Raw genomic sequence first — 24,591 nt, 5'->3', positions numbered from 1 at the left:
TGTTGGTCATAGTCCTGCTGACATGCATTTATCTTGACATTTTGATTTAAAGTTTCCACTTCTCATGTACAAAAAGCAGCCAGAGATTCCTTCAGAGATTAAAACATGATGGCCAATTGGATTTATTTTCACTCTAGAGGTATCATTTGGGGGTAGATTCCTACAAGAAGCACATTCAGTTATTTCCATCTTCCCTCAAAACCAATTCCTGCTTCTGCCAAGTCTCTGACATGTTCTTTCCTAAGGTAGATGAAGGGGGAAAAAGAGAGAAGGAGCGGGACAAAAGCACAGAAAAGGACAATTGCTTTTCAGAAATTATTGGAATCTCATTATCTTTCTGATTTTCTCCCCAGTTCTTTTTTTCAGAAAAGAAGACACTTCCATATGGTAGATAATATTTCTTCATAAATGATTCCTAGGGTTTCTCTTTTAAAATAGGCCAGACATCATGAAAAGAGAATTTGGTTCCCAAATCCTTTGCCACTTTACCTCTGCTACATGGAATCATGAAGAAATTGTATTTTCCTAGGAACAATGTGAGAATGGATTACAAGAAAAATTACCATTGCGGTATCCTCTTTAATTCCCTCAGGATTTATACAATCACTTCAGTGAGAATAAAATCAAAAGTAAAGGTATATCAGTAAAAGGAAAATACGGCAACTGTACGTATTAGTACACTTTGGGGAACATGCACAAATAATGTGAGTGTTTCTCCAAAAATTGTTACTGTATGAAATTCTTTTTTCCAACTAAGCCTAGGGGACTCAGACCCCACTTTTCAGGAAGTATTCTTTAACTGAAGCAGAAAGAGCTGTATTTCATATCTCCCAGACAGTTTACACTGTTGCAAAAATCAACAGATACCTTTACAAAAATCAAGGCAGCCAATATCTGAAGATATTTGAAGACAGAAGTGCCAGAACTGAGTCTGTACAGATGACAGGAGCTGAAATATCCAGGAGTTTCAAATTACATATGGAAAGGCTTGCAGAATGGCTTCCGATTCAGTGATAATATCCCTCTTTCAATCATCATGCCCACACATCATCTTTTGGATACATCTCTTGAAGCACCTGCATCTGTTGGAATCCATGGCTCTCCTGCAGTCTTCTATGCAGAACAGCTGCCCTCCTGCCCAGTCTGTTTCCATTCATATATAGGATAGACAAGATATGAAAAGAGCATTGCAATGGATTGTGGGTACTGTAAAAGATGATGAGTAAAAATTCCTCACTTCATATACTATTTTAAAACAGATAACCATAAATTTGTATGTCAGACAATTCCTTTAGGAGACAAAATCCTTATTTGAGATTCTATCTGAGGGTTCTTAATTTCAATTCAACATTCTTAATTCCTCTTATTCACTCTTACAGGTATGGAACATGACTGTTTCAGTTCTTTTCTTTGCAGTAATATGATTAAATAAATTATAAAATCATTCATGGAAGTAAAATGCAAATCATAGATTTCAATGGGAAATGGTCAGACAAATTTACCAATTTTTCAAATGGTAGCATGTGAAGTTATGCAGCTTTCTGTAAATAATTTGGTGGCAGTAATGGAAGCTCTGTAACATCATGGGAACAACTTTTGTCAGAGTTCTTTCATACTGTTTTTCTACTTTGAATTCTTAATTACAGGAAAAATATGATGTGATTTTTACTGCTAGTGTAAACAGAACAAACAGTGAAATTTTAAAACCACATTTATTTTTAATACAAAATCTGTTGCACTATTACAGAAGTGAGCCTGTATGTTTACCCCCACATGCACAGATAATTCAGCATCTACAATTAAATAGGAGTAAAATGATACTTCTTTTTTACCAAAACCATTGGCAAATCCTGTGAAGAAATGTTCTCTTTGTGCTTTGTAATCAGTGTTCATATAATTCATTTTGTATTTCAGTTCCCATTAAAAAAACTCACCAGTGGAAAGCTCAAAGATGCAAAAGAAGCTTATTACAGCTGGGTTACATTTGGGATTACTTCAGTTGTGCTTTACCTACAATATATACATGAAAGCTGCAACATATCCTATGGGCTAATGTAGTGCACTGGCAAAAGCTCTGAATGGTTCAGTTGGAATCTGCAGTAAATGAGCAGATCACTATTGTATTTTCACAGCAAAAAAAAAAAAAAAACGAAAAAAAAGTAGATGCTTTAAAATACCATGCACACCATTGGCTGTAGTACTTCTTACACAGTACAACATAAGCTTTCTTGGTTTATTTGTCTGTAACACCTAGAAGCATATAGCATCTACGCTTTAAGTGTATTTACAAATTCAACAAAATATCTACATATAAAAAGCTTACTTAAAATTAAACTTGATGCAAGTTATGAAAAACCAATTTATTGGCAAATGAAACTGAGCATTCCTTCAACCATAGGTTGTTATAAAAATTTATATTTGGAGGTAAACATTTGATTGATATAGTATGTGAGAAAATAATTTTTTAACCAATAAGGGTAATCCTTTACCAATAAACCGTATTAGCACTTGTCAGATGGAATGCTGTGGTTCCGAGCGGTAACCCCCACACTGCTTCAGGCTGGAGATAATTAAAAGCTGCCACACTGATCAGGCTGGGACACAGAGAAATGCGCTCTCACCCATGGAGTCAGCAGGTTTGGGTTTTTAATGATTTATTTTACAAGAGCTTGTATCTTGTTGTGTTAGTAAATAATTTAACTCTGGTTGGGTTTCGGGATTTTTGTTTGTTTGCTTTCATTTTTGTTTTAAGTATTCTAAGGCCATGAAAACATGTTGTGCTGTAACTGTGTAGAAAGCTTTTTTTAAAGGGAAAAAAATCATACTCTTCTTTATGTAATTTAAAATATTTTAAACTTTCAATTTTTAGCACAACAGTTTCATAACACTTCTTTTTCTCCATATTTTTCCTTGATTTGGCAATGACAGTAGTCTGCTAATCACAGTTTACTGCACCAACTGATTTAGTAGTACAGCACATTACGGAATGCATATTGTATAAAGGCACTGAATGTACTTTGCCCTGTGTTTTCTGGAATATTCTTCTTAATTTTAAAGTTTTTCTTTCAGTGACTGTACAAATTCTGAAATGCATTGCAATGCATCTCTTTTATGCCCTAAAATCAATTCAATATGTTTTGATGTAAAAATAGAACACTGTACTGCTGTAATACTTGATAGATTAAAAAGGCTATAAAGTAATAGGAGCAAAGAGCAGATAATAGGGTCTCATTAAGCATCAGCAAATGCAAGTGTCATACTTAAATCATTTAGCATTTATATACTGTACATACTGTTCCTAACTGTCTTGCAAAAAGACATATGATAGCTAGACATTAAGTCACCAATTTCACAACAATGTCCACAAAGACATTGAAGGTCTATATAATACTACTATAACACTCTGACATTGAGAACGGAATTCATATCCAGGGATTCAGCTGAGGACTGCATAACAAATTGTCAAACCATGTTTTTATAGTGTACACAAGATTATCTGTGAGTTGTGTAGGGGCTTTTTTTTCCCATGCATTATACTGTATTTTCAACAGGAAACAAAATTACAAGTTGTTGTTAACTGTTTGTGTCAGTTCCTTTAAAAAAAAAAAAAAAGTAAAAATACCCAAGTTTTGAACAAAATTTGAATTTTCTATTTTGTTTCATAGTAACATGCCACTCATTGTGTCATGCTGTGTACTGGTGTTAACCTGCATATTCTCATAGCATTAACATCTGGTGGTGAGGAGCTCCGTTACCTGTGTGTTCATAGTATGAGAAGGAGGACGTACAAGTGCTTTAAGCAAACTGGAGATACAAGGGGATCAAGTTCTGTGGTTACACAAATGAATTCATGGCATTTACAGGAGAAGGAGCCTCAGAGCTTTCATTTCCTTCTGCAGGTTCTTTCTCTTTTTTACCACTGTATTGTCCAATAAAGGAGCCATCCTCATTGAACTGACCATTTACACCTTCTCCATAGTCAACTAAACTATCATCACTGTCTTCTTTTTTCACAGTTCTGTCTGAAGGTGTCCGGCTTCCTTTTTTTAGAGGTTTATGGTCCTCTGCATCGCTAGAGACACAAACAAACAAACACGGGATTAACAGATGTACTAGTTATTAAGACAAAATCAGCCATGCATGCAGAGTTTATGAAAAGCATGTGTGCAGCCCTATAATCCTTTAGTAAACCCACATCACATTGTAGAGACAAATCAATATGATGCAGTTCACATGAAAATATGGTGTAAGAATGGTTTAAACACCGAATGTCTTCAGTGAAGGGAGGGGGGTTCTGGTTTCTTTTATTTTTTTTCCCATCTTGCATGACTTTTCAGTGGCAAGACCTGGGCTCTTGGCTTAGAAGCCACGTAGATGCAACTGCAAGCATTAAGAAGTGTGTTGTAAAGCTATAAGAAAATAATTTGTTTGTTCTCCAAAGTAACAAGCTTATGATGTGCCGTGAAGTTAGTCTGTTAAACTTCTTAATTTCTTTGACTCCTTGGAAATGAATGAAGAATGAATTTGGTTAAATGAAATAGACTGATTTTCTTTACTAGTATAAAGAAAATAAAAGTGCTGCATTTCAAATAATTTGTTACATAATGCAGGCCAGACTTGCAATTTTCAACCTTACCTTTCAAGAGACCTACATATTCCATTAAAAGGGTGCAGAAGAAACAAATGAAAATAGCCTAAGAAGAAAAGCAAAGTCCATATCCTGATAGTGATCAGTATTGTATCAATAATAAGTTGCTCTTAAAATTGCTACAATATTTACTGTATTACAGGTAAAGCAATAATTTAGCTTACAGCTGCTAGAACTGAGGAGTTGAGCGCATGCTTATTCTTTTTCATTTCTTATCAGATCCACCTCCCTACCCTACTCCCTGACTGATAATGTTCTGACAATGACAATAATGATTTGGAGGACAACAGAAAAAGGAAAGGAAAGAAAAGCCAGTAGAGAAGATCTCTGTAGCAAAGTACTGTGGTCTTTCCTTTGTCAGTGGAAAAGCTACAGCACCATCAGCATCCTCAAATAAATTTGCAGCTGTGGTAGGCTTGTATTTCATTACACAGATATAGTTGGGGTCTTTTCAGAATCCTTTACATTGCACTTCAGTGTCAAGATGAAGATTTCAGCAGCAACTCCAAAGCATTTTGAATTGAAACCCACTATTGGCAGCTGCACTTTTGGGTGGAATTATTTACCTTGTCTTAAACAGAACATGTGACTTGATTTGCATATATGGTACAAAATAAGGAAGTGGTTTGGAGTTTTTATTTAGATTCACATGTTATGGGAAATATAAAGAAACGCATATAAAATATTAAAGAAACAAAATTACATTTTGTAATTTCTAGAACACTAGGCTGAATATATACTCAGCAGATTATTTTAACCCTCTAATTCCTAAAACCTAATATCTTATAAAATAATGCATTATTTTTCTAATTAATACCTTTAAACACCCAGAGAAGCCATATATATATATATATATATATATATATATATTTATAATGCAAGATGTACAAGGCCACATTAGATCATATACTTAGCCAACAAAAGCCCTGTTGAGAAACTGTTGCTAGAAAACCATTACACCCATTTTCCATCAAGCTGTTTCTCCTCATCACCTTTATTTTTGTTTTGGAAAACACTAAGTTAATAAATTCTAAAAGGCCACCTCTAATATGCATATACGTACAGAAAAATCATACCAGAGATTTTTTCAATCTGCATATACACCAGAAAAAATGTGGTAGGAATAGCTCTCTTATTTACATGTAAGAAAATCTTCATGCTCAAAGCACACAAAAGCAAAACCTCCCAATGTGACTGTGTCAGGCTTGATGTTTTACTTATTGTGGAGTACAAGGCACAAGGATAAATGTCTGTCATTGATCTGTGCTCAATGGTGCCACAAACATACAGGCCAATAACATTTAAAAGAGAGTATTCCAATATTTGAAGAATCCAGCAGCAAAGTGAAAATGTTTGTAACACTGTGAACACAAGCATGTACAGAGATATTACTGAAGAGAGTTCATTTTGGAAGGACCCCATATTTAAAAGGTTGAAGATGGAATCAAGTATTTAATACTCATTCACAATGTAGTTTCTCCAATGCCCCCATCAAGGTATTAATAGTCATTCAAACAGGCTGCATGAGTCAAATGAAGACCAGGCCCTCCTTTTGAAATTGTAACCAGTCCTACTCCCGAGGAAGATCTGCTTTCTGCATTAGACTGTTAAGGAAAGAACACTGGCATATGGTTTGTTGTTTAATTTCAGGTGAATAACTTCATAGTTCTTTCCACCATAATACACAGAAATGAAAATAAATTAAAACTGCAATTGCAATCATATTCCAATTGTTCATGAATTTCCATGCAAATATTCTAAAGCATGACCCTAGCCAGTGTAATTCACTAGGTTGGACTATACATCTATAAATAATATGCCACTACTGTATTAAAAATATCAACATTTTTGTGTTTAATCCAATGAAAAACTTGATTTGCCTTTACAAATTAGAAAAATCTGAGTAGGAGAACTTCTGCTTTCTATTGCTCTTATGGTTTTCTTATTTATGTTTTTGCAAACAAAGTTTATGTATAAGACAAACAATGAAGAAATACTTACACAGTTGGTTGCATTGAGTATAAAATTTTCTGTATTTTATTCAGGATGTGAATTCTACAATCTCTATAATTAAAAGCAAACAAAACTGCAGATTTACCCAGGAGTGTATCTGCATGGAAGGTGGACACTGGTGTGAGAGCAGAGTCAGAGCAAATGCAAAAATCAAATCTGAACCTGGGAATTCCTTCACTTGTTGCACTATGTAAGTCTAGAGAGAGGTTCTGCCAGGACTCTGGCAGTGGAAAAACAAGTGGGATTATCCAAGATGTTTTACACTCCTGGTTCAGAAAAGAAAACATATGTCATGGTACCATTTTTTCTGTATCAAAGTGGATTATGGCTCTTAGATGAACACAGTGTTTTGAATAGAAGAGAAAGAAATTGAGGAAGAAAGACGAAAAAAAATCAAACAAATAGGAGAAGGAGAAAAAAAGTGAACACATCAATATTTTGGACAACACTTTTGCGACCCTGGGGATTCAAAACAGAGGAGGAGCTCTGGAAAAATGAATGTATTATCTGTTTGTTGCCAAGAAGCAAACTGCAAAAGCTGCTGAATTACATTAGGAAGAGCTATATAATATTATATTGCCAAAACATCATAAAGCCATAAATTTTGATACTGTACCCACATGTTTTGCCAACCTTGCTTACAACTCTTCATAAAACTATTCCAAAATGCAATCAGGATAAATCATAGTTTCTTTCAGTTTCTGTTTGTGGTTTTGCTTCCTTACTTTTATTATGTACCTAATGTGTGATATTAAAAAATAAAGTGAAAATTTATTAAAAATTACAGTGGGAAATTGAAGAAGTTTATTAAAGTGTAATTTATGCACTGCATATAATTAATAGTCAGAAAACAATACTAGAAGGGAACAAAACATGAGGTGAGAATAAGTATAAATGCTTTATTTAGAGCTATGGAAGTTAAGTGTAATCATACTTCTACTGTTTTTTGATGTATAAATAAATTCCATACTAGTACCTTTTTAAGGATGAAAATTTTTCAAAGAAGATTCATACGTACCAATCATTTTGATAAGTACTTATATGTAGCACATACACTTCTTTACAGTAAGAAAAGTGTTTAATATTAAAGCATACTCCAAAAGCATGATTTAAATATTAATAATTAATGATTACTATGATATTAATATGTTTCTTTTTCTTCTTAGTTTAATGAAACACATTCAAACTTTAAGTTAATTATTAACAGATGTAAGTATGAAGGTAACCATAACATAAGTGCAAAGTACAAATTTATTTGTTTAAAAAAAGTAATTCCATTTCACAAGCTTATCAGTTATTGAAAGAAATATGTACCTTGAAATCTCCTTTCTTCTTTCAACTTTTGAATTTTTCTTCCTTAGATATGGGTACATGCAGCAACCAGTCAGAAGGGGGAAGACACTTTTATGATGCCTCTGCAGTCCAGCAGCAACTAGTTCCCAACTAAACTTTGCCACATTCATAGACATGAAAAAGACTCAATATATGGTTAGCAATATACTGCTTTTCCTTACAGCACAACTGTCAGGTGAAAGGCAATATGAAAGTAAGTGGGTAAAACATGCTGGGCTATGAGACACAGAAAGTGGATGCAGAAGATGAAAAACATTGGCAGTAAATTCCCTTTTCTGTGACCTCTGGTCAATAGCCCAGAAATGTTTAAGTAAAAGCAATCAGGTAAAGCCACAGAAATACCTTCCTCTACGGCTTCCCTGCATATTCCAGGAGAATCAGTCCCTATGCCTAAGAGGTTTCTGCTGACACTCCTAAATTATTAGGACTGTGAGTCCTAATATTATTACTGTCAATCCAGACTTCAAACCATTTTACTATTTCTTATTTAAGCACACTTATATTAATCTTCTGAGTAGTTTTCCATTAACATCTCTGTAATACTGTCTTCAGTCCTGGCAGAAGATTGAAAAACTGGCTGATGAAGCTCTGGCTTTAAAAAGCAGTGTGCTGAAAAAGTTGCTAATCCCACAAGTATTCAAGAATCAAAACAAGAATTGCCAAAGAAACTACATGTGTGTAAATTAGAATACAGTAAGACCACTGCCAAATCCAATTGGACTGTTCAGTTCTTCAGGCAGTTCATTGGGATAATCTCCTTGTTCTGGATAGGACCAAGCTTAGAATTACAGTCCTGAGACACAAATCATGGCTAGGTCTTTATGGAAACACACCTAAGCTGCAGGTTAAGTAACTACAAGAGAAAAATCCCACAGTTGTAGTTACAAACTTTATTTTCATTGTTAATCAACTCAAAAGAAGGAGGAAGAGTAATATTTTCTAGCAATTTCAGAACTCTCTGCCACAGTGTCTCACAGCATATTCTAGAATTTGTAGTAAAAATACTGTGCATCAAAATATTGAAGAAAAGAGGCAAAATAATTCACCAAAATGTACAAATATCCTGTGTTACCACAGTAGCAATCCTACTACTGTAGTTTCCTTGTCCTGTTTTATCTTCCTAAGAACATTCTGCAGACCACCAGACTTAGTGCTTCCCTTGTAGCTGCTTGCTTTGAGTCTTCCTACCCATGAACCCATGGGTCTGCAGCTGTTATACCATCTTAATTTCTCTCCATTTATGGACCAGGAGGAAAATTTAGGCTGATTTATACACCTATGCTGACCTCAACACACATCTGTGGTACTTATTCTGATTTGTGCAAGTTCTTGGTGTAGACAATGACTGTCCACAATATACTTTCTCAGTCTTCTACAACTCAGAAAATCGCTGGGAATGCAGAGCAGATTGCTACAGAGGCACTCTTTTCCCTTATTATATAAAAATGCAGGAATCTATCCAGCCACAGGAATATAGCATCCATAGTCATTCCATGGTTCCCAGAACACCTGCATTTCCTAAAGCATTATTTCCTCCACTAGATCAATATGGTAGAAAAATCTGATGTTGTCTGGTTCTTCAGACCAGCCAACCCTCACACAGAAAGTATTCTTAGTTGAAGCTGAGGAGTGCAAAACTTCAAACAAATCCAAACCATCCCAAGACCACTAGGAAGCCTAGAAATGGAATGTGAAAAAAAACCTTCCCTTGAGAGAGGGGATTTGAGAGCTATGATTTCTCTAGAATATCTAAATTAGTCATTAAGATTTAAGTAACTTCATAATTTAAATCTTACTTGGAAACAACTCATGTTCTAAGCACTGGGTTTATTTGTCCAGAAATATTGAAAAATTTCCATGTCTTTCACTCTTCTCAGTTCCTGAGAAACTAGGAAACAAGTCTATGTTCTTAGAAAGTTCCTCTTGATGGTCTGATATCTCTCTGAAAGTGAGATGTCTTTTCATACTTGGCACGAGATGATTGTGAGACCTTATACTTTCCCTTCCCTCCTTTAAACTTTGGAGGAGAACGCAAGGAGCTCATACACTTGTGAGGAGAACAGGAAGAGCTTCCAACAGAGCTCTTTTTCCTCATCTGACGTAAGGAGTGTTTGTGTTCTGAGACATCCTTCATGATCTGGTCTAAGGATTCACCGAACAGCTTGCCCCCTGTGTAGGGTAAAGACAGCAGTTTACATTTCAGATCTAGCGATGAGCTCCAAGGACGCAGCCAGAGAGCTCTCCAGGCTACAGTGAGGCATGCCACATTTTTAACAGTGAGTCTAAGAGAATCCTCAGCTGCATCATGGATAAAATTAGCTGCAATTTTACACAGCCTGCGTTTTCTCTGCATGGCACCAGATGGGACCCATTTCTTTTTGTATCTGGCTTGTTCTTCCTCTAACCATAGTAGTAAAGCTTTAGAAGCATAAGAGCAGTAGATAGATACTCCAAGCTGGGCTGCAACTAACTTGAAAGATCTTTTAATTGCTTCCTCAATCTTTCTGTCAGTAGGATCTTTAGGGAGAGCATTATCAGGCACTGACAGTAAAGAATTACCAGTAACCAATGCTCTGTCTACCTCAGGCAAGGTTCCCCACAAAGCAGCTTTATCCACTGGAAAAGGATAGAGCTTACGTAGGACTGGTGGGGCTTCATGCTTGGCTTCAGGATTTCCCCAAATCCTGCAGACAAGATCTTCCACAGCTGAATGGATTGGAAGTGCATTATCTACCTTGCCTTCTTCAGAGGAGATAAGCAGTTCTTCTGAAGCACATTCAGATTTGGAAGATTTTAGCATTAACACCCTCTTTATGTGTTCAAAAAGGTAATTCTGATTCTCCATGTCAAATTTACGCAGAGGATCTGGTTCTTCTGGATCTTCTGTAGGGGACTCAGATGCCACCTCCCCATCTTCAGGGGCTGATTCAACCTCCAAGGCCTTGTCAGCCCCAGGTTTCTCCTTCCCAGAAGTTGTTCGGTCTTTTAATCTGTCCAAGTGATCTGACTCAGAAGTCTGGGAACTGCTCCCAGATGCTTCTAAAGGAACCAGTGGAACTTCTGCAATTGGTACCCTGGGATACTTTACTGAATGGGACCTGGCCTGTGCCACAGATGTTATGCTTCGTCTGGCTGCTGTCAAAGCATCCTTTAAGACAGTGGCCAGCTCAGGCAAGATTACAGATTTCATTAATGAATTCTTTTCAGATTCGGAGAAGTGAGTAGCAGTAGAAGGTCTTACCTTCCTGTGGCAGGAGCTCTGAGTGTCTTCTGAATCTGAGCTGCAGTCTGGTGTCTGGCTGCACCAGTGCTGGAGAGAAGAATGCTGCTTTGCCAGTAAGCCACCAATTGAGTTGCAGCTGAGGGGTTGCTGGGAAGGGGATGGCTGTCCTGCCTGAGAATCTGAGCCCTCCTCCGACCCCATTATCTGTTGCTCAGAAGCATGATGTCTAGAGCCATGCCTGTACTTCCATTCGTCTGACCTCTTTTCCTCTCGGCAGAGGGAAGCAGAGACTGAACTAACCCTTGTAAGCTCTGAGGACTGCCTAGCCCTCCTCCTGGTGTAGGAGGTCTCTGATCTGTTGCTGGAGTATTGATCCCCTGACCTTCTGAAGAAGCTGGATCTGTCAGATCTCACAGACTTTGCTTTGGTAAAGACAGGGTTTGCTTCAGGAGAATTGGCACAGCTACCTTTTGTTTTCTTTTCTTTGTCCAGTTTCTTTCCTGTCCAAGCAGACATGGACCTGAAGTGATGAAAAAAGTTCAAAATACTCAAATTCCTAGATCTTTCAAAAATTACATTTTTTTCCAAGGGAAACCCTATACCCTTTTTCCTCAAAGAAGCACCGCATCATGTGAGGCAGACAAACTGGGAACTGAGTGACTGCAGTGATGCTGGGCTGCAGAGAGGATGACAAGGTATCTTCTGTAATCTGACTGGTTGCTGCTCCTGCCCTGTCTCTAAGGAAAAAAGAGGAAAGCCCAATATAGACTAATTACACAGAAATACATTTTAAAAAGGAGTTTTTGCAGGGTACACAGAATGAACTCTCCCACGTGAATAAGTGTGAAAGTTTGGCATGCATCTGTGCATATTCACTAGACATGAGTGAATAAATGCATTATAAAATAATTTAATAAAGCTGCAGATCATTCCTTAGATTAACTCTTAAATATATATATATAAATGTATAATATAAATCTATAAATAATACAAATATATAGATAATTTAGATTAACACTTAAATGTAGAGACATAAATTCAAATCTTGCTATAGGTCACACATGAAAGCAGGCTTGAATACTTATTCCATGCCTGAGAAAACATGTATTGAGACCATATAGTTTGTACAATTCTGTACATAGGTCAGTTTCTGCTGCTGGAAGTTCCAAGTATCAAGAACCAGTGAAGCGATAAAGGAGCATACAAACTAGGCTTCCCAGGAAAACTTATATAGTACTTTTTAACTTTACTTCCAAAGATTACTTCACACTCCCCTTTTTTTCAGTTGAATTTAGGTGATTCATATGCACTTACAACTGTAATAAAATACTATTCTGAACTCATTAAGCTAAGAATGGAGTATATTGTTTTTAATCAAAGAAGAATAAACAGAAACTGCTCCTTAGCAGAAGTGCACATCTAGTCCTGTCAGATCAAGAAGTACCTTTTCCTTCTGTGAAGAAGCTATGGCAACACAGTAGATCCTTCTTGAAAAAATTTGCTTTTTCTATGTATATTTGTAAATGCCAAATCTTTGCAATAATAAGGAACTTCTACACTGCTTTTGACACAGGAATGCACTATAAAAATCTATTTCATACCCGCAAAAAATATAATTGTATTGACCTATCTAGAAAATTATTTTTTGTACTAATAAAAAACTAAATAAACTGCTTATTTAATAAGCGGTATTCATAGTTGTTGCATGAATAGTCCTACCAAGGCATGCTTTTGGTAATGCCAGATTTGGCTAGACTGGAACTTTATTTACTATGAAGGAAGAGTGTCAGGAATAAGAGCTGTGTTGCATGCTTTGAAGCTGCTTGCTATATATCTTGTACTGAAATACATGAAAGGGAGATTTGCATTCTTTGTGGGACACTCCTTCACCTCTGTGTATAACATCACTTCTTTGTTATAGGATTAGATGTTAGTACTGGCAGGTATTTTAAACACATTTGTTTTCCGGTCAACTTAACACCAGATTGTCCTTATAAGGTTTCAGTTAGAAATTTATTTTCAAAAACTATAATGCTCAACACATTTCCCTAACTAAAAGGACACTGTATCTGGCATTTGAGCTCTCTGAAAGAAGGGGTTTGTAAATAAAGATTCCACACTTTGACTTTTAAACACATACAATTTTGTTTGAATGTGGTTTTCATCTTGCATTAGCAAATGACTTATTGGATAATTTTTTTTCTAATGGTGTGGTTGAAAAGCTATTTTTAGTTCTAAGTAACACTGGATACAAAACCTTTGACATGGAAAAAAAAGTTAGTTTTAAATTAATAAGTGTGATACTATATATAGTACATGGGTGATCTGAACAGTGAACATGACAAACTACATCAGGTGCTCACCTGTATTCACCAAACGTTCCATCATCTTCCTTCATAGGTTGTATTTCTGGATCAGCATGTGCATCCTCCTTTTCCTTCACTAAAATATTTGAAATAGTAATTTTTATCATGAAACTGCAAGATTATAAAGTCTAGGAACTTAATTTCTCAAACATATCACACTTGGCAGGAATGTCTTTTGAATAAAAACTATTTTTTAAATGGGCCTTTAAACTATTACTTTTCTTTTTTTTTTTTTGATGAAAAGAATCTGTTAATTAGTTATAGGATTTCATTTTCATGCAAGTATAACTGTATGTCATTTTGTATTAGCATAAGTTTTTTTTCTTTTATTTCTAGCACTAGCGAGAGAAAATTGTTTAAAATCCTACTAAAATAACTTATTTACTTAGATTATTAATAGAGTTATTGCTTAATCAAATTTGAATTATTTATTTCTACTTAACAATGCTCTCTATTTCTTTTTTATATTGTTCTCATACTGATTGGTAAAACGGAATCAGATTCACTTTTGTACACTGTTGGTTTGTACATTTTCTGCTTTAATTTCATGTAGTAAACTTCCAGAGAATTTTAGATTTTTTTTTTTTTATTATTAATAATTCTCAAAATACTAGGCATGGTTGGTTTCTTCTTTTCTACAACACGATCAAACCCAATGCAAAGTCACATACACTGGAACCTTAATTTTTACACAACATATTTGTTGCACATTCTGGTTTTAGGTTTAATCCTTGTTCACTGGTGGGAACAAATCTAGGCATATAACTTGTCCCTATAACATAATAAATGACACGGAAACCCACTAGCACCTGAGGAGTTAGATATTTACAGATGACATATTTCTATAAATTAAGATTGTTGACAGGATAAAACAATATACTGACTTTAAGAATTCTATTTATGGTTCTTCCCTTTGCCTTTTCATTTCTGTTTTTCTGGCCTCTATTCAAATCTTTCCCTTGTCTGGCAGATACAGTTATATAATCCAATACACAATCTCTTGTCTTTTAGTCTGGTAATTTCCACACTTTATTTGTACATCACTGATTTAAATGCCATTATTTAAGAGGAGATGAATCATTCCTGACAGTATTTACTAAGTCTATAATTGCAATAACACATAATGCCTTGAGACTTATCAGGCTGCTATAATTTCATACTGAAGTAATGGATTACTTCCTACAAGTACAACCTTCCACAGGCAACCTCAAGATGACACACAAGAATTATTATGGAAAAGAGTTCGTAAATTAAATTTTAATATATTTCCAAACTTAGTGCTTTCCATTTGTCACTACCTGTGCAACAGTACATTTGCAAGAAATACAAAGTCACTGATATGAACACCAATACATACTGATTCTAAAAATCTTAAAAAGAGTGCAGGTCCACCTTTATATATGGGTGTTTACATGCATAGGTATCTGTGCATGAAAAAACATATACCTTACAACTACTGATTCTGCAGAAGCAGCAAAAAAGACAGAATATCAAGGGTCCACAAAGCAATAACAACCGTAGCATCCAACTGCCCTCTACACTTTTACTCAAAACCTCTGTTTTACCCTCCTCTAGATGGCAGTTCACTCCATGTCCTCCCTACTCTTCAATTTCATCACTTCACTTATTTCAGTCACCTGAATCACTTTTTCTAGACCCTTTGTTATCTCATTTTCTCATTTAAAAAATCCAAATAATTGCAAAAAAAAAAACACCCTAAAATGATTCAGCCTGTCATAAAACTCTATGTAACACTAAATGTTCCTTAATCACCTGTTTTCTCCATAGGCATAGGCAGCTGGAAGATAAACTTCTCTTACCTAATTTTTGCTGTCACAACAAATCTTTGCTATCTCTGTAGAACAATCTAACAGATTGGGCAGAATAGGATTCTTGTACTTAATAAAGTGATTTTCTCATAAAAGTAATCTGCTAGTCTATTCCAGCAGATTTCCCTATGAAAAGCTAAAATTCTTAGTGTTCCCTGACACTAAGATTTTAGAAGTGCACTGATCAAAACAAGCAGAAGAAAGTAAAACAAAGTGTGGATTTTTCTTTTATACTTTTCTAAATGCATCTATCTTTTTCATGCCCAAATTAGCAGTATGAACTTCAGGAAGTTTGAGTTGATTTTAAATAAGCATTCTAGGGTCCAGATATATATTTCCAAACCTTAGAAGCAAATAATTTTTTCATTAAATCAAGATTTTACATGAAACTTAGCAACTGTACTTTCTATTGCATCTAGAATAGGAGAATGAAAAATCAAATTATCCTTGGATGCTCACTTAAGTTAATTCATAGTCACTCATACCTCAACAGCTGCCCTGAGATCCTGTCTGGCATTACTGTGCAAACTGGTTCTCACTATCCTTTTCAAGAGAGCTTTGGTCTGTGGACCTACTCCATAGAAAGAAATATAACACTAGGGAAAGATATATATATCTTATATATCATATATATATATCATATATATATATGATGTCTATTTGTCCACATATATACATACACATACATGCCTTTTGTAATGTACACCAGGAGGGATGCATGTTTTGATAGAAGACATACATTGTGTAGCTCCAATTTTTAATGAAAAATTATAAAACATACCTGGCCATTCCTTGACATACTATAAAAAACATTTATTTTACACCTCCTCTTAGAAATAAAAAAAATCCCAGCCTAACTGAAGGGTGGTAACTTTAAACTTAGCTGCAAAACTGCAGCAGCTGAAGATGACACAAATTCTGGGAAGGAACTCAAGGTATTGGAAAAAATATGAACAACTGGAAACATATTAAGAGATTTGTCTTCTGACATGCATTCCCCATACTTTAAAGTAACAAGTAGCTATGATTTGGACTTTCTAACCAAATAAATTCTAACTCAACTCATGTTAGTGGATTAAAGCCATCTGTACTGGACTTCAGAAAGTGGAATTTGCAGTAGTGGTGATGCTCCAAAGCTCAAACTTCTCTAGAGAGGTCATGCACTGATAGGACCCTCTGGGAATGAAGAAGATCCTTCTCCTATGCTGAAATAGATGCAGGCAGATGGCTCCTGTCAAGCCCTCCAAATGATTAGACTGATTTGCCATATACACAGAGTAAATGCAAACCAGCAGCAAATGTAATTTTCCAGTAAGATCTGTCTTAATGGGTTACCAACAGATGAAGTTTACTATTCTGGTTAAATAGCATACCTGGATATTTTCCACCCTTATTCCTCCTTATGAAGCAAACAATCAGTAAGATCAAGATCAGAAGAGCAACAGCACACATAAGACCAATGAACCATCCTTGAGTAGCGATGTCTACCTGCCGGCTTGCCATTGCTAGAGATAAAAGAAGAAAAATTATGTTTTGCTGCATTTAAATGCTATGCTAATTCAGATAAATAATAGACAATATAATGTTCATCAAAGAATATCATTCACTGTGAAAAATAGATAGCATTAAGGAAAAGCGTTTCTGTATTTTGTGAGCATTTTCATTATTCACAATATTTCCAAGCACCTACGCACAGAAGTTACTTTTCAGTATATAAAAAGTCTGCTAACATTTAAGCTTAGCAACTACTTTGCAAAATCTACATACCTAGTACATTGCTTTCTATAAACCTCAAAACTATTCTCAACCATTTTGAATTAATTGAACTACTGAAATGAAGTTGCAAATTATAATTCACACAAACATGTCAATTGCATTCTCAAAATTACTAAAAAGCCAATTCTGGTAAGATAATGCATTCCCATCATTCTGAAATGGGGAATCAGATGGATAATTCAAGAGCCTAACATTCAATTTCAACTAAAAATCAACAATGAAACAGCCTTTAAAACCTTATTAGGCATCAAGTTTTCTTTCTTTCCTCAAACCCACACCTCATCCTACAATTCATTTATCATGGTTGCCATGATTTAGAATTAGTGAGGTGGGAAACCTTTCCTTGGCACTATTCCTCTCCAAATACTGACTCTAGCTGGAAGATAATGTAAATAATAAGCGAAGTACAAAGAAAACACTACAGGCACTAATAAGGACAGGAATTATCTATGTGGTCTTGGGTCTGGATCTACTGATCTCCAACACAGTAGAAGGATTATTCTGGTGAAGCTTATTTTCTGCTCCACTGCTGAGGAAACACACTACAGGCAACTTGATTTAGGATTTGCTGCGGGGGGAAAGTGGGAAGAGTGAGAGGAGTTATGTATACGTGCTCCAAAGAGGAAAAAGAATGAAGCAGAGGAAGATGAACATCCATCCGAACCTATCTTATTCATTCTTCAGCTTCTTCTCCAAACCCAAAACCCAAGAGTATGAAACTCTGCAAAGAGCTGTTCAGTTGACAGAATTAAAGCCAATGTCTCAGTGTCATTTTCTAGTTAAGAGGTGTGAGACAGGTATCTTGGAAAAGCAGTTGTCAATGGTCCCCCATTCCTGAGGGATTCTATGGAAACACAAAGTACTTCCGATGTACAGTATCTCCAGTCCACTCCATAGAGAAGACCAGTGTGTATTCCACTTTAGAAGTACTATGCTAAAATTAACTCTTTCTTTAAATGCTTATTTTTGGTCTTACTGGGCAAAGCTATAACTTGATTTTCATTTAAATAATTCAGTGAGTTAATGTACCCAGTTATTGTGGAGATACAATCAGAAGATTTCTCAGTCCTTGTTTATGTTTTCTGATATTTTAGAAACTGACTCTTATATGAACAAGAATTTAAACTATTTTTGCATCAAAGTCTCTACATATCATATATAGCTTATATACCTATTTTTACTCTTTATGCCATATATAAATAGACATATATACATATATATATATAAAAATATTAAAAAGTGGCAATTAAAAAAATCACAAAAGGAATCTTCCTCTGAACTACAAATGAAAATAAAACTTCGTTTTCATATCAAGGTTAAAATTATTTTGAGTTTCGCGCATCTCCATTCATAATAAGGCATTAGAAATTTTAGAATACATATTGTAACAAAATGCAAAAGCAAAATTCACATTCAAATGTAGGAGGAAATGCCATCAAGCCAAACAACTCATGCATAAAGATATGCAAGATAGATGGGAAGATGAAAACTTATTTATGCAGCTTCCTGTATTAACTTACTGCATTTACAGTAGGAAAGGGGTTCTAGATCTCTGTGCATCTTTAAAAATGGCATATTTCCTGTCTACACTAAACAAATTATTTGCTTCAGGCAGAAAAACCTTGCATCTTGGTGAACCATTAATGGAGGAGTCAATGCAGAACACTGTACCAGAAATGCCCAAAAAGAAAAACACACACACTGTGAATATGCTCTATATGAATTCTTGTGAAAGAAAAAAATGTGTAGAAAAGCCTCATATTTGAAATATCGAAGTTTCATGCCTAATAAGGCCATATTCCAGTGTTTGCCTCTTTGTCCACTCCATCTTTTTGCAGTGTTTAAAAGCTTTGATGTAGGCCGAAGACAGCATGACACAAGATTTTTCTGTAAGAAATAGGCTATGTTTATAATTCCATGCTGAACATTGAAACTTTCCATTAAGCAGCAGAAAGGAGTGTCTGAAGTCCCTTTACACAAGGGCATGAGTCAACATGACTAAGTACAGGAATCCTTATCTCCTGGCTCAGGACTTTTTATGTAGGAAGATGCTTTAGGGAAGGTTTCCATGCAGCTTGTTTTGAATTATATTACAGTCTTGATCCATGTTTACTGCTCCTTTAGGCTTCAGATTTGCATTAACATTTCACAGGTAGGCTTTTGTACCACTAGCTGTTCCTGGCTCTGTGTTCAGCCTGTACATATTTGCCTGGCACTGTTATTCAGCACCACATTTTCAAACCTTCCTGCAACATGATAAACTGTGAACAGAAATTGAACAAAACAAGGCAAAAAATGATGATTTTAGAAAGTGCTCACTTTTAAACTGGCATACCAATTGTCTATATTGATGCTCGATAATTATAACATAATGTTCAAGTGTATTTTCATATTTAAATTACTTTTTTATAACATTCTGGAGTTGTGGGGCTACTGATATATAATTATGCACTGACTAAAATGCTTTGAATGAGAAGAAGTGGCTAGCAAAAACAAAAACAATAACAGCACATCAAGAACATGATGATGGCATGGCATGTGATGGCAACACAATATTCAGCATAACATCAAAGAACCTTCCAATGGAACCTTTTTCCTGAATATAATCGGCAGGCATTGCTGATTTGCTTGCAAAGAAATAGGACTGCAGTATGAACCTAAGGAACTTAAACAGCCTTATTCATTCCCAGGATATATGTGTGACATCAAAATCCATACAAAACTAGTATATGGCAGGAAAAGAGAGATTTACAAGTAGGGATGTCTTAACACTGGTATAAATAGATTGAATCTGCACTTTCTGATTATGCAAATATTTTAGCTCTATAAAATGCAACATTATTTAAATACAGTCCTGTAATTATACTAATTGTAAATATTAGAAATAGGTCATCTTCAGTGCACAGCACACAGATGGAGTGTGGGCAGGGCATATCTTGCCCCTAGTACAAACCTCAGTCAAGTAGAGTGATTTGAAAGGATGGAAACATTCATAATTCAAACATAAATATATTGGAATTATTTAGGAGTTTATAAAAGAATTTAACATTGCACTATGAAAGAAACATGCAAGATTCTAGCTGCAAGATCTCTTGGCTAGAAGCAATTAGGCATTTCAGCAGTTGGTGTAACACAGCTCTGACTAGGATACAGAAATGTACTATGGTATAGTGTGCCTCACCTGGACCTGTCTCAAACACATCCTCTGAACTCCTAAAACCAGACAGGCCCTCAGCACCAACCCGGACTTTATATGCTGTTCCTGGTGTTAAACCCTTTAAGACAAAGAAGCTTCGAGAACCATTTACAATTTCTTTTTTCCAATCTTCTTTGCCTATAAAAATTTTGGAAAACAACAAACGGGAATTTTAATTTTCTCTGTATTACTGAAAGTTTCTAGACAAAATACTACTGACAGTTATTTGACTAAACTATGTATCATCTGAGAAAAATAGCTGTTCTCTCAAAAATAATAAAATTATCAAAAATTACGAGTAATAAATTTAATAAATTGCATGCAACATATTGAAGAATACGTTGTACAATAATTATCAAAGTATTTTAAACATTTGTTCCATTGTACTAAAGAAATGCAAATTTAAGTTATTTTTTAAATGCTTTTTGAACTTGTAATTATAAGATACATTAAAATGGATTTTACTCATTTTATTAAATAGCACTTTTGCAGTTTCAGTCAATATTTATCTTGGCCAAGAAATTCTACTTCAAAATCTGAATCTCTCTTGAGTCTTTTTTCTAGGACAGTCTCAGCTATTTCTTTGGCTAATATCCAGAAAAATGCATTTCTGTTCCAATTTTCAGATTAGTCACCTTTAGTCATGACTTTAGAAGGATGGGGTATTTGAAAAGAAGCATCTTGCTTTTATTATCTAAGTTTGTTTTAATTATTATCAGTATTATCAAAGTTTTAAACATGGTGTTAGGCAATAAGAGCACATAAATTGATTTATATCTTATTTTAAGGTTTATTTAACAAATTATATCTTATTTAATCTTTTTCCTTGCCTGAATTGGGCATAATTTAGGAAAATCCTTGTATCCTGTTTTAATGCAAGTAATCATATTTTTACACATGTAATCACTTCATGAAAACTACATTTTTAGAAGTTCACGTTCAAAAGAATTTATAAAATAATACAAAGGAACAAAGGTTCATATTCTGTCTATTAATCAAAAAACCTGCTAAGCATTGATGTTTATTAAAATGAAAATTATTTGATCTTCCTGATCAAATTATAAAATAATTTAAGACATTTATGAGTCATTAATACTGGGTCAATTTAAGATCCCATTTACTATAAAAGTCTTCCAAAATACATCTCAAACTTTAGCAGAATTTAATGAAATGAATTCTTACTGCCTGCTACACCATATTCAACATAAAAGTTCGCATGATCTGGTCCCTCATACTCCCAACTGATATTGGCATAGGTCTCAGCAGCAGCTGTTGTAACATTTCTGATCCTTGGATAAAGTGGTTGAACTAAATGCACAATAGAAAAACAAAGCAGAATATGCAGTTGTGACTTCACACATTTAAAAAAAGTATTTAAAGAAGTTACTAAGTTAATTTAGACCATATAGAGGGAAAGTATAGTACATTTTTCATTGGTTCCATTACTGGAAATTAGTTACTAAAGTACTGCATTTTGAAATTTAATCCCAGGCAGTTACTACACTAAGAAATTATAAAGTAAAATCTATATACTTTACTCAGAATTCTCTGTACAACAAAACCTGCCAAATACTTAAAAAGTAACTAGCTGCCAAAATTCTGAAAAATATTATTTCTATTCATCTGGAAGTAAAATGCAGACAGCTGGAAAGAGATGAGAACATTGTCAGGGTAATGGGAAATGGTAGGACAGAAGGGAGGCATGAAGGTGGTACACTCCTGCCTTTATGACATGTGGCACTGAATGGGCTGCAAATGCCTCAAGTGCAAGCTCTTACAGGATTTTGGCTCTACTGCATTGATAATGATAAAAAAGGAAGACAATACCCTTATAGAATGTTGGACGAACAGTATGCATGACTGGGGAAGTTGCAAAAAGGATTTCTGAATATCCTTCACCATCAGAGATAGTAGGAAAGAAAAAAAATAAAGAGTAAAAACACTTTGCACCAAAAAGTAGCAGTTAACTAATACAGTAAAACCTTACCTGTTAAATAAATAACACATGCACATTCTAAGATCATGCAGGTTTCAAATAGTTTTACTTGTTAAAATATGAAACAGCTAAGTGATACACATGTATTTGAAGACAAACTGAGGTATGTATGTATTGGCAGCTTTGCTTTCACAGGACATTCCCAAAATCAGCTTTTGTTAATATTATGCATCGATGACCCCTTTAGACACTGGAAAACTAGACATCAGCTATGGGAAAGCCAAGGTCAAAGTATGCTGGAGTGAAGGACATGAAGGAGCAGACTGCAAGGAGCTGCCCACTGTCAGGCACTGTGTCTCACTGCTGCCATTCTGGTCAGACAACAGCACTTCTCACAGACATGCAGAATGCCCACATCTGTGAAAAGATGAGCTTCTCTCTTCAGCATTCTGAAATTAGCCACTTCTGTGTTCACACCTTCGTTCTTTGCTCATACCTTAGCTCCAGCAATGCTTGTTACAAATGGACATATAGCTCAGTGTCTCTGCCTGCCTAAGACTAATAAAAAATAGATTTTAAGAGTTCTAATGCTGTAATATAGGGCAGATACAGAGAGGATGCTCCTCAAAGGTATGAAATTAGTTTTAACTGAAAATGCCTCACTTTGCCACTGACTTTTCTATCCTGCTAAAAATGTATTTTCTATTAGGAATATATAAAATGCTTCCCAAAGGATCATGAAACACCAGAGGTAAAAATCTAGTGTCAGTAAAGACAAATTACAGAATTCCAATGGCTTCATCTACACGAGAAAATAAAATGAGCAAAAGCCTGTTAGCAAGGCAAAAAAGGCTGCACAGAATTTATCTATGCACTTAAATTACTTTCTTCTTCTAAGAGGCTGGCTTTGTCCATATGGCCAGCTGGAAAAAGTTCAAATTTATATGCACACAGAAAATTGCTTACTTGGGCCCCTAGAACAGATGTCTAGAAAACTATAGTTTCTGAGTATTTTTAAAAATACCTAAATTAATCAAATTCCATCAGTTCTTCTGCTAATGTATTCTGATTATTACAGTGTTTTACAGAATGAATTTTTATCCCCATATTTGCATTAGATATTTCCTCTTAATTCTGTTTCAGTAGTACTCATTCAACAATTCAATCTGTACTGCTCCATCTGATGTTTTTGTAGCTAAGTTGTGCTTATATATAATTTCTTTCACCAACCAAAATAATAAGGAATATATTGTTTAAATAATAAAGAATAGATTAATTTCTTGTTACAACCACCTGAACAAAATAATTGAGAAAGCACTAGATTTAAAAAAAAAAAAAGGCAAGGGAAAAAAACAAAACAAAACAAAACAAAAAAAAAAGGCACGCCATCTAGGTCTCTAAGGCACAACAACTACCCCAAGAAATACCAAAGCCAGAGCTGCCTATGATTTGGAAACCTAGCATGTAATGGTAATACAAGGGGATTAGATTCTGCTTCTCTGTGCCACTTGTGGAGGTAGCAAAAGGAAAGAAAAGCAGTCTCTAAATTTAGGAGGGAGCAGAGTCTGAGATTGCAGACAGGATGTATAAACTTCCTTCCTGATTTAGACATAGGAACAGGTGTTTATTTCAATAACAATCTCAGCATTTGTGCTGTGCCAAGAAAACAAGAGGTTTGTATTTCAAATAAGACTTTGTTTTGTTTCATTAAATTGTATTTTCTCAAAGCTATATTGTCCTGGATTTTGGTCTTCCATGGAAGATGTCTAATTAGCAGCCCAACCATATGACTGATATTTTTCACAATAGCAAAGATAGAAAAAGCTGTTAGCAATAATCTGTTTCATACTCCTGCAAATAGATGCCACAGCATTACCCCTAACTTCTCCCTTCTCATGCCAGAGCACTTGGGGATGAAAGAAACTGTCTCATCTTCTGTGAAAGACTCCAGATGATGGAGAGTGTCTGAATCACTAAGCAAATTCAACAATCGCTCAATCTTATTTTGTGGGGTATTTTTCCATCTCCAGTTTCCAGTTTCTGCTGTCATTGAGGAATTACCTGCTAGATTAAAGTATCTGGTAAAAGTCTTTTTGTTCATATAATTGATCATGCGTTCATATGATCAAACAATCAAGTTTGCTATGAAAGTTACCAAAATTCCTTGCTATCTTACTTCTAAATTCTCTCAAGTGACTGATTTATGCTTATATCCATCAAATGTACTCGTATCTGATTCTTACCAATAGCT

The 24,591-nt window shown here is 35.0% G+C and overlaps 1 protein-coding gene across 24 annotated transcripts in view; it reads right to left on the bottom strand.

Moving 5' to 3' along the window:
• Positions 1–1,693: 1,693 nt before the first annotated feature.
• Positions 1,694–24,591, bottom strand: part of NRCAM (neuronal cell adhesion molecule) — a 142,813-nt gene continuing 119,915 nt past the window's right edge. For 10 of the 24 annotated variants that reach the window (XM_085569423.1, XM_085569430.1, XM_085569425.1 and 7 more), the window contains 6 exons: positions 22,232–22,297; positions 21,587–21,712; positions 20,390–20,542; positions 16,806–16,937; positions 13,601–13,679; positions 7,536–11,757 (listed from right to left, as the gene is read on the bottom strand). In XM_085569423.1, the coding sequence (XP_085425549.1) occupies positions 9,924–11,757; positions 13,601–13,679; positions 16,806–16,937; positions 20,390–20,542; positions 21,587–21,712; positions 22,232–22,297 (2,390 nt within the window). In that variant the 3' untranslated portion in view covers positions 7,536–9,923. Of the gene's footprint in view, positions 4,073–7,535; positions 11,758–13,600; positions 13,680–16,805; positions 16,938–20,389; positions 20,543–21,586; positions 21,713–22,231; positions 22,298–24,591 lie in introns of those variants that run through there. The other 14 variants (XM_021545282.3, XM_085569434.1, XM_021545284.3 and 11 more) reach the window with 6 other exon arrangements.

Source organism: Lonchura striata, chromosome 1A (genome assembly GCF_050655825.1).
Source record: "Lonchura striata isolate lonStrDom1 chromosome 1A, ASM5065582v1, whole genome shotgun sequence".
Lineage (NCBI taxonomy): Eukaryota > Metazoa > Chordata > Aves > Passeriformes > Estrildidae > Lonchura > Lonchura striata.
The sequence above is the reverse complement of the archived record's forward strand: the minus strand, read 5'-3'. Positions and strand labels throughout refer to the sequence as shown.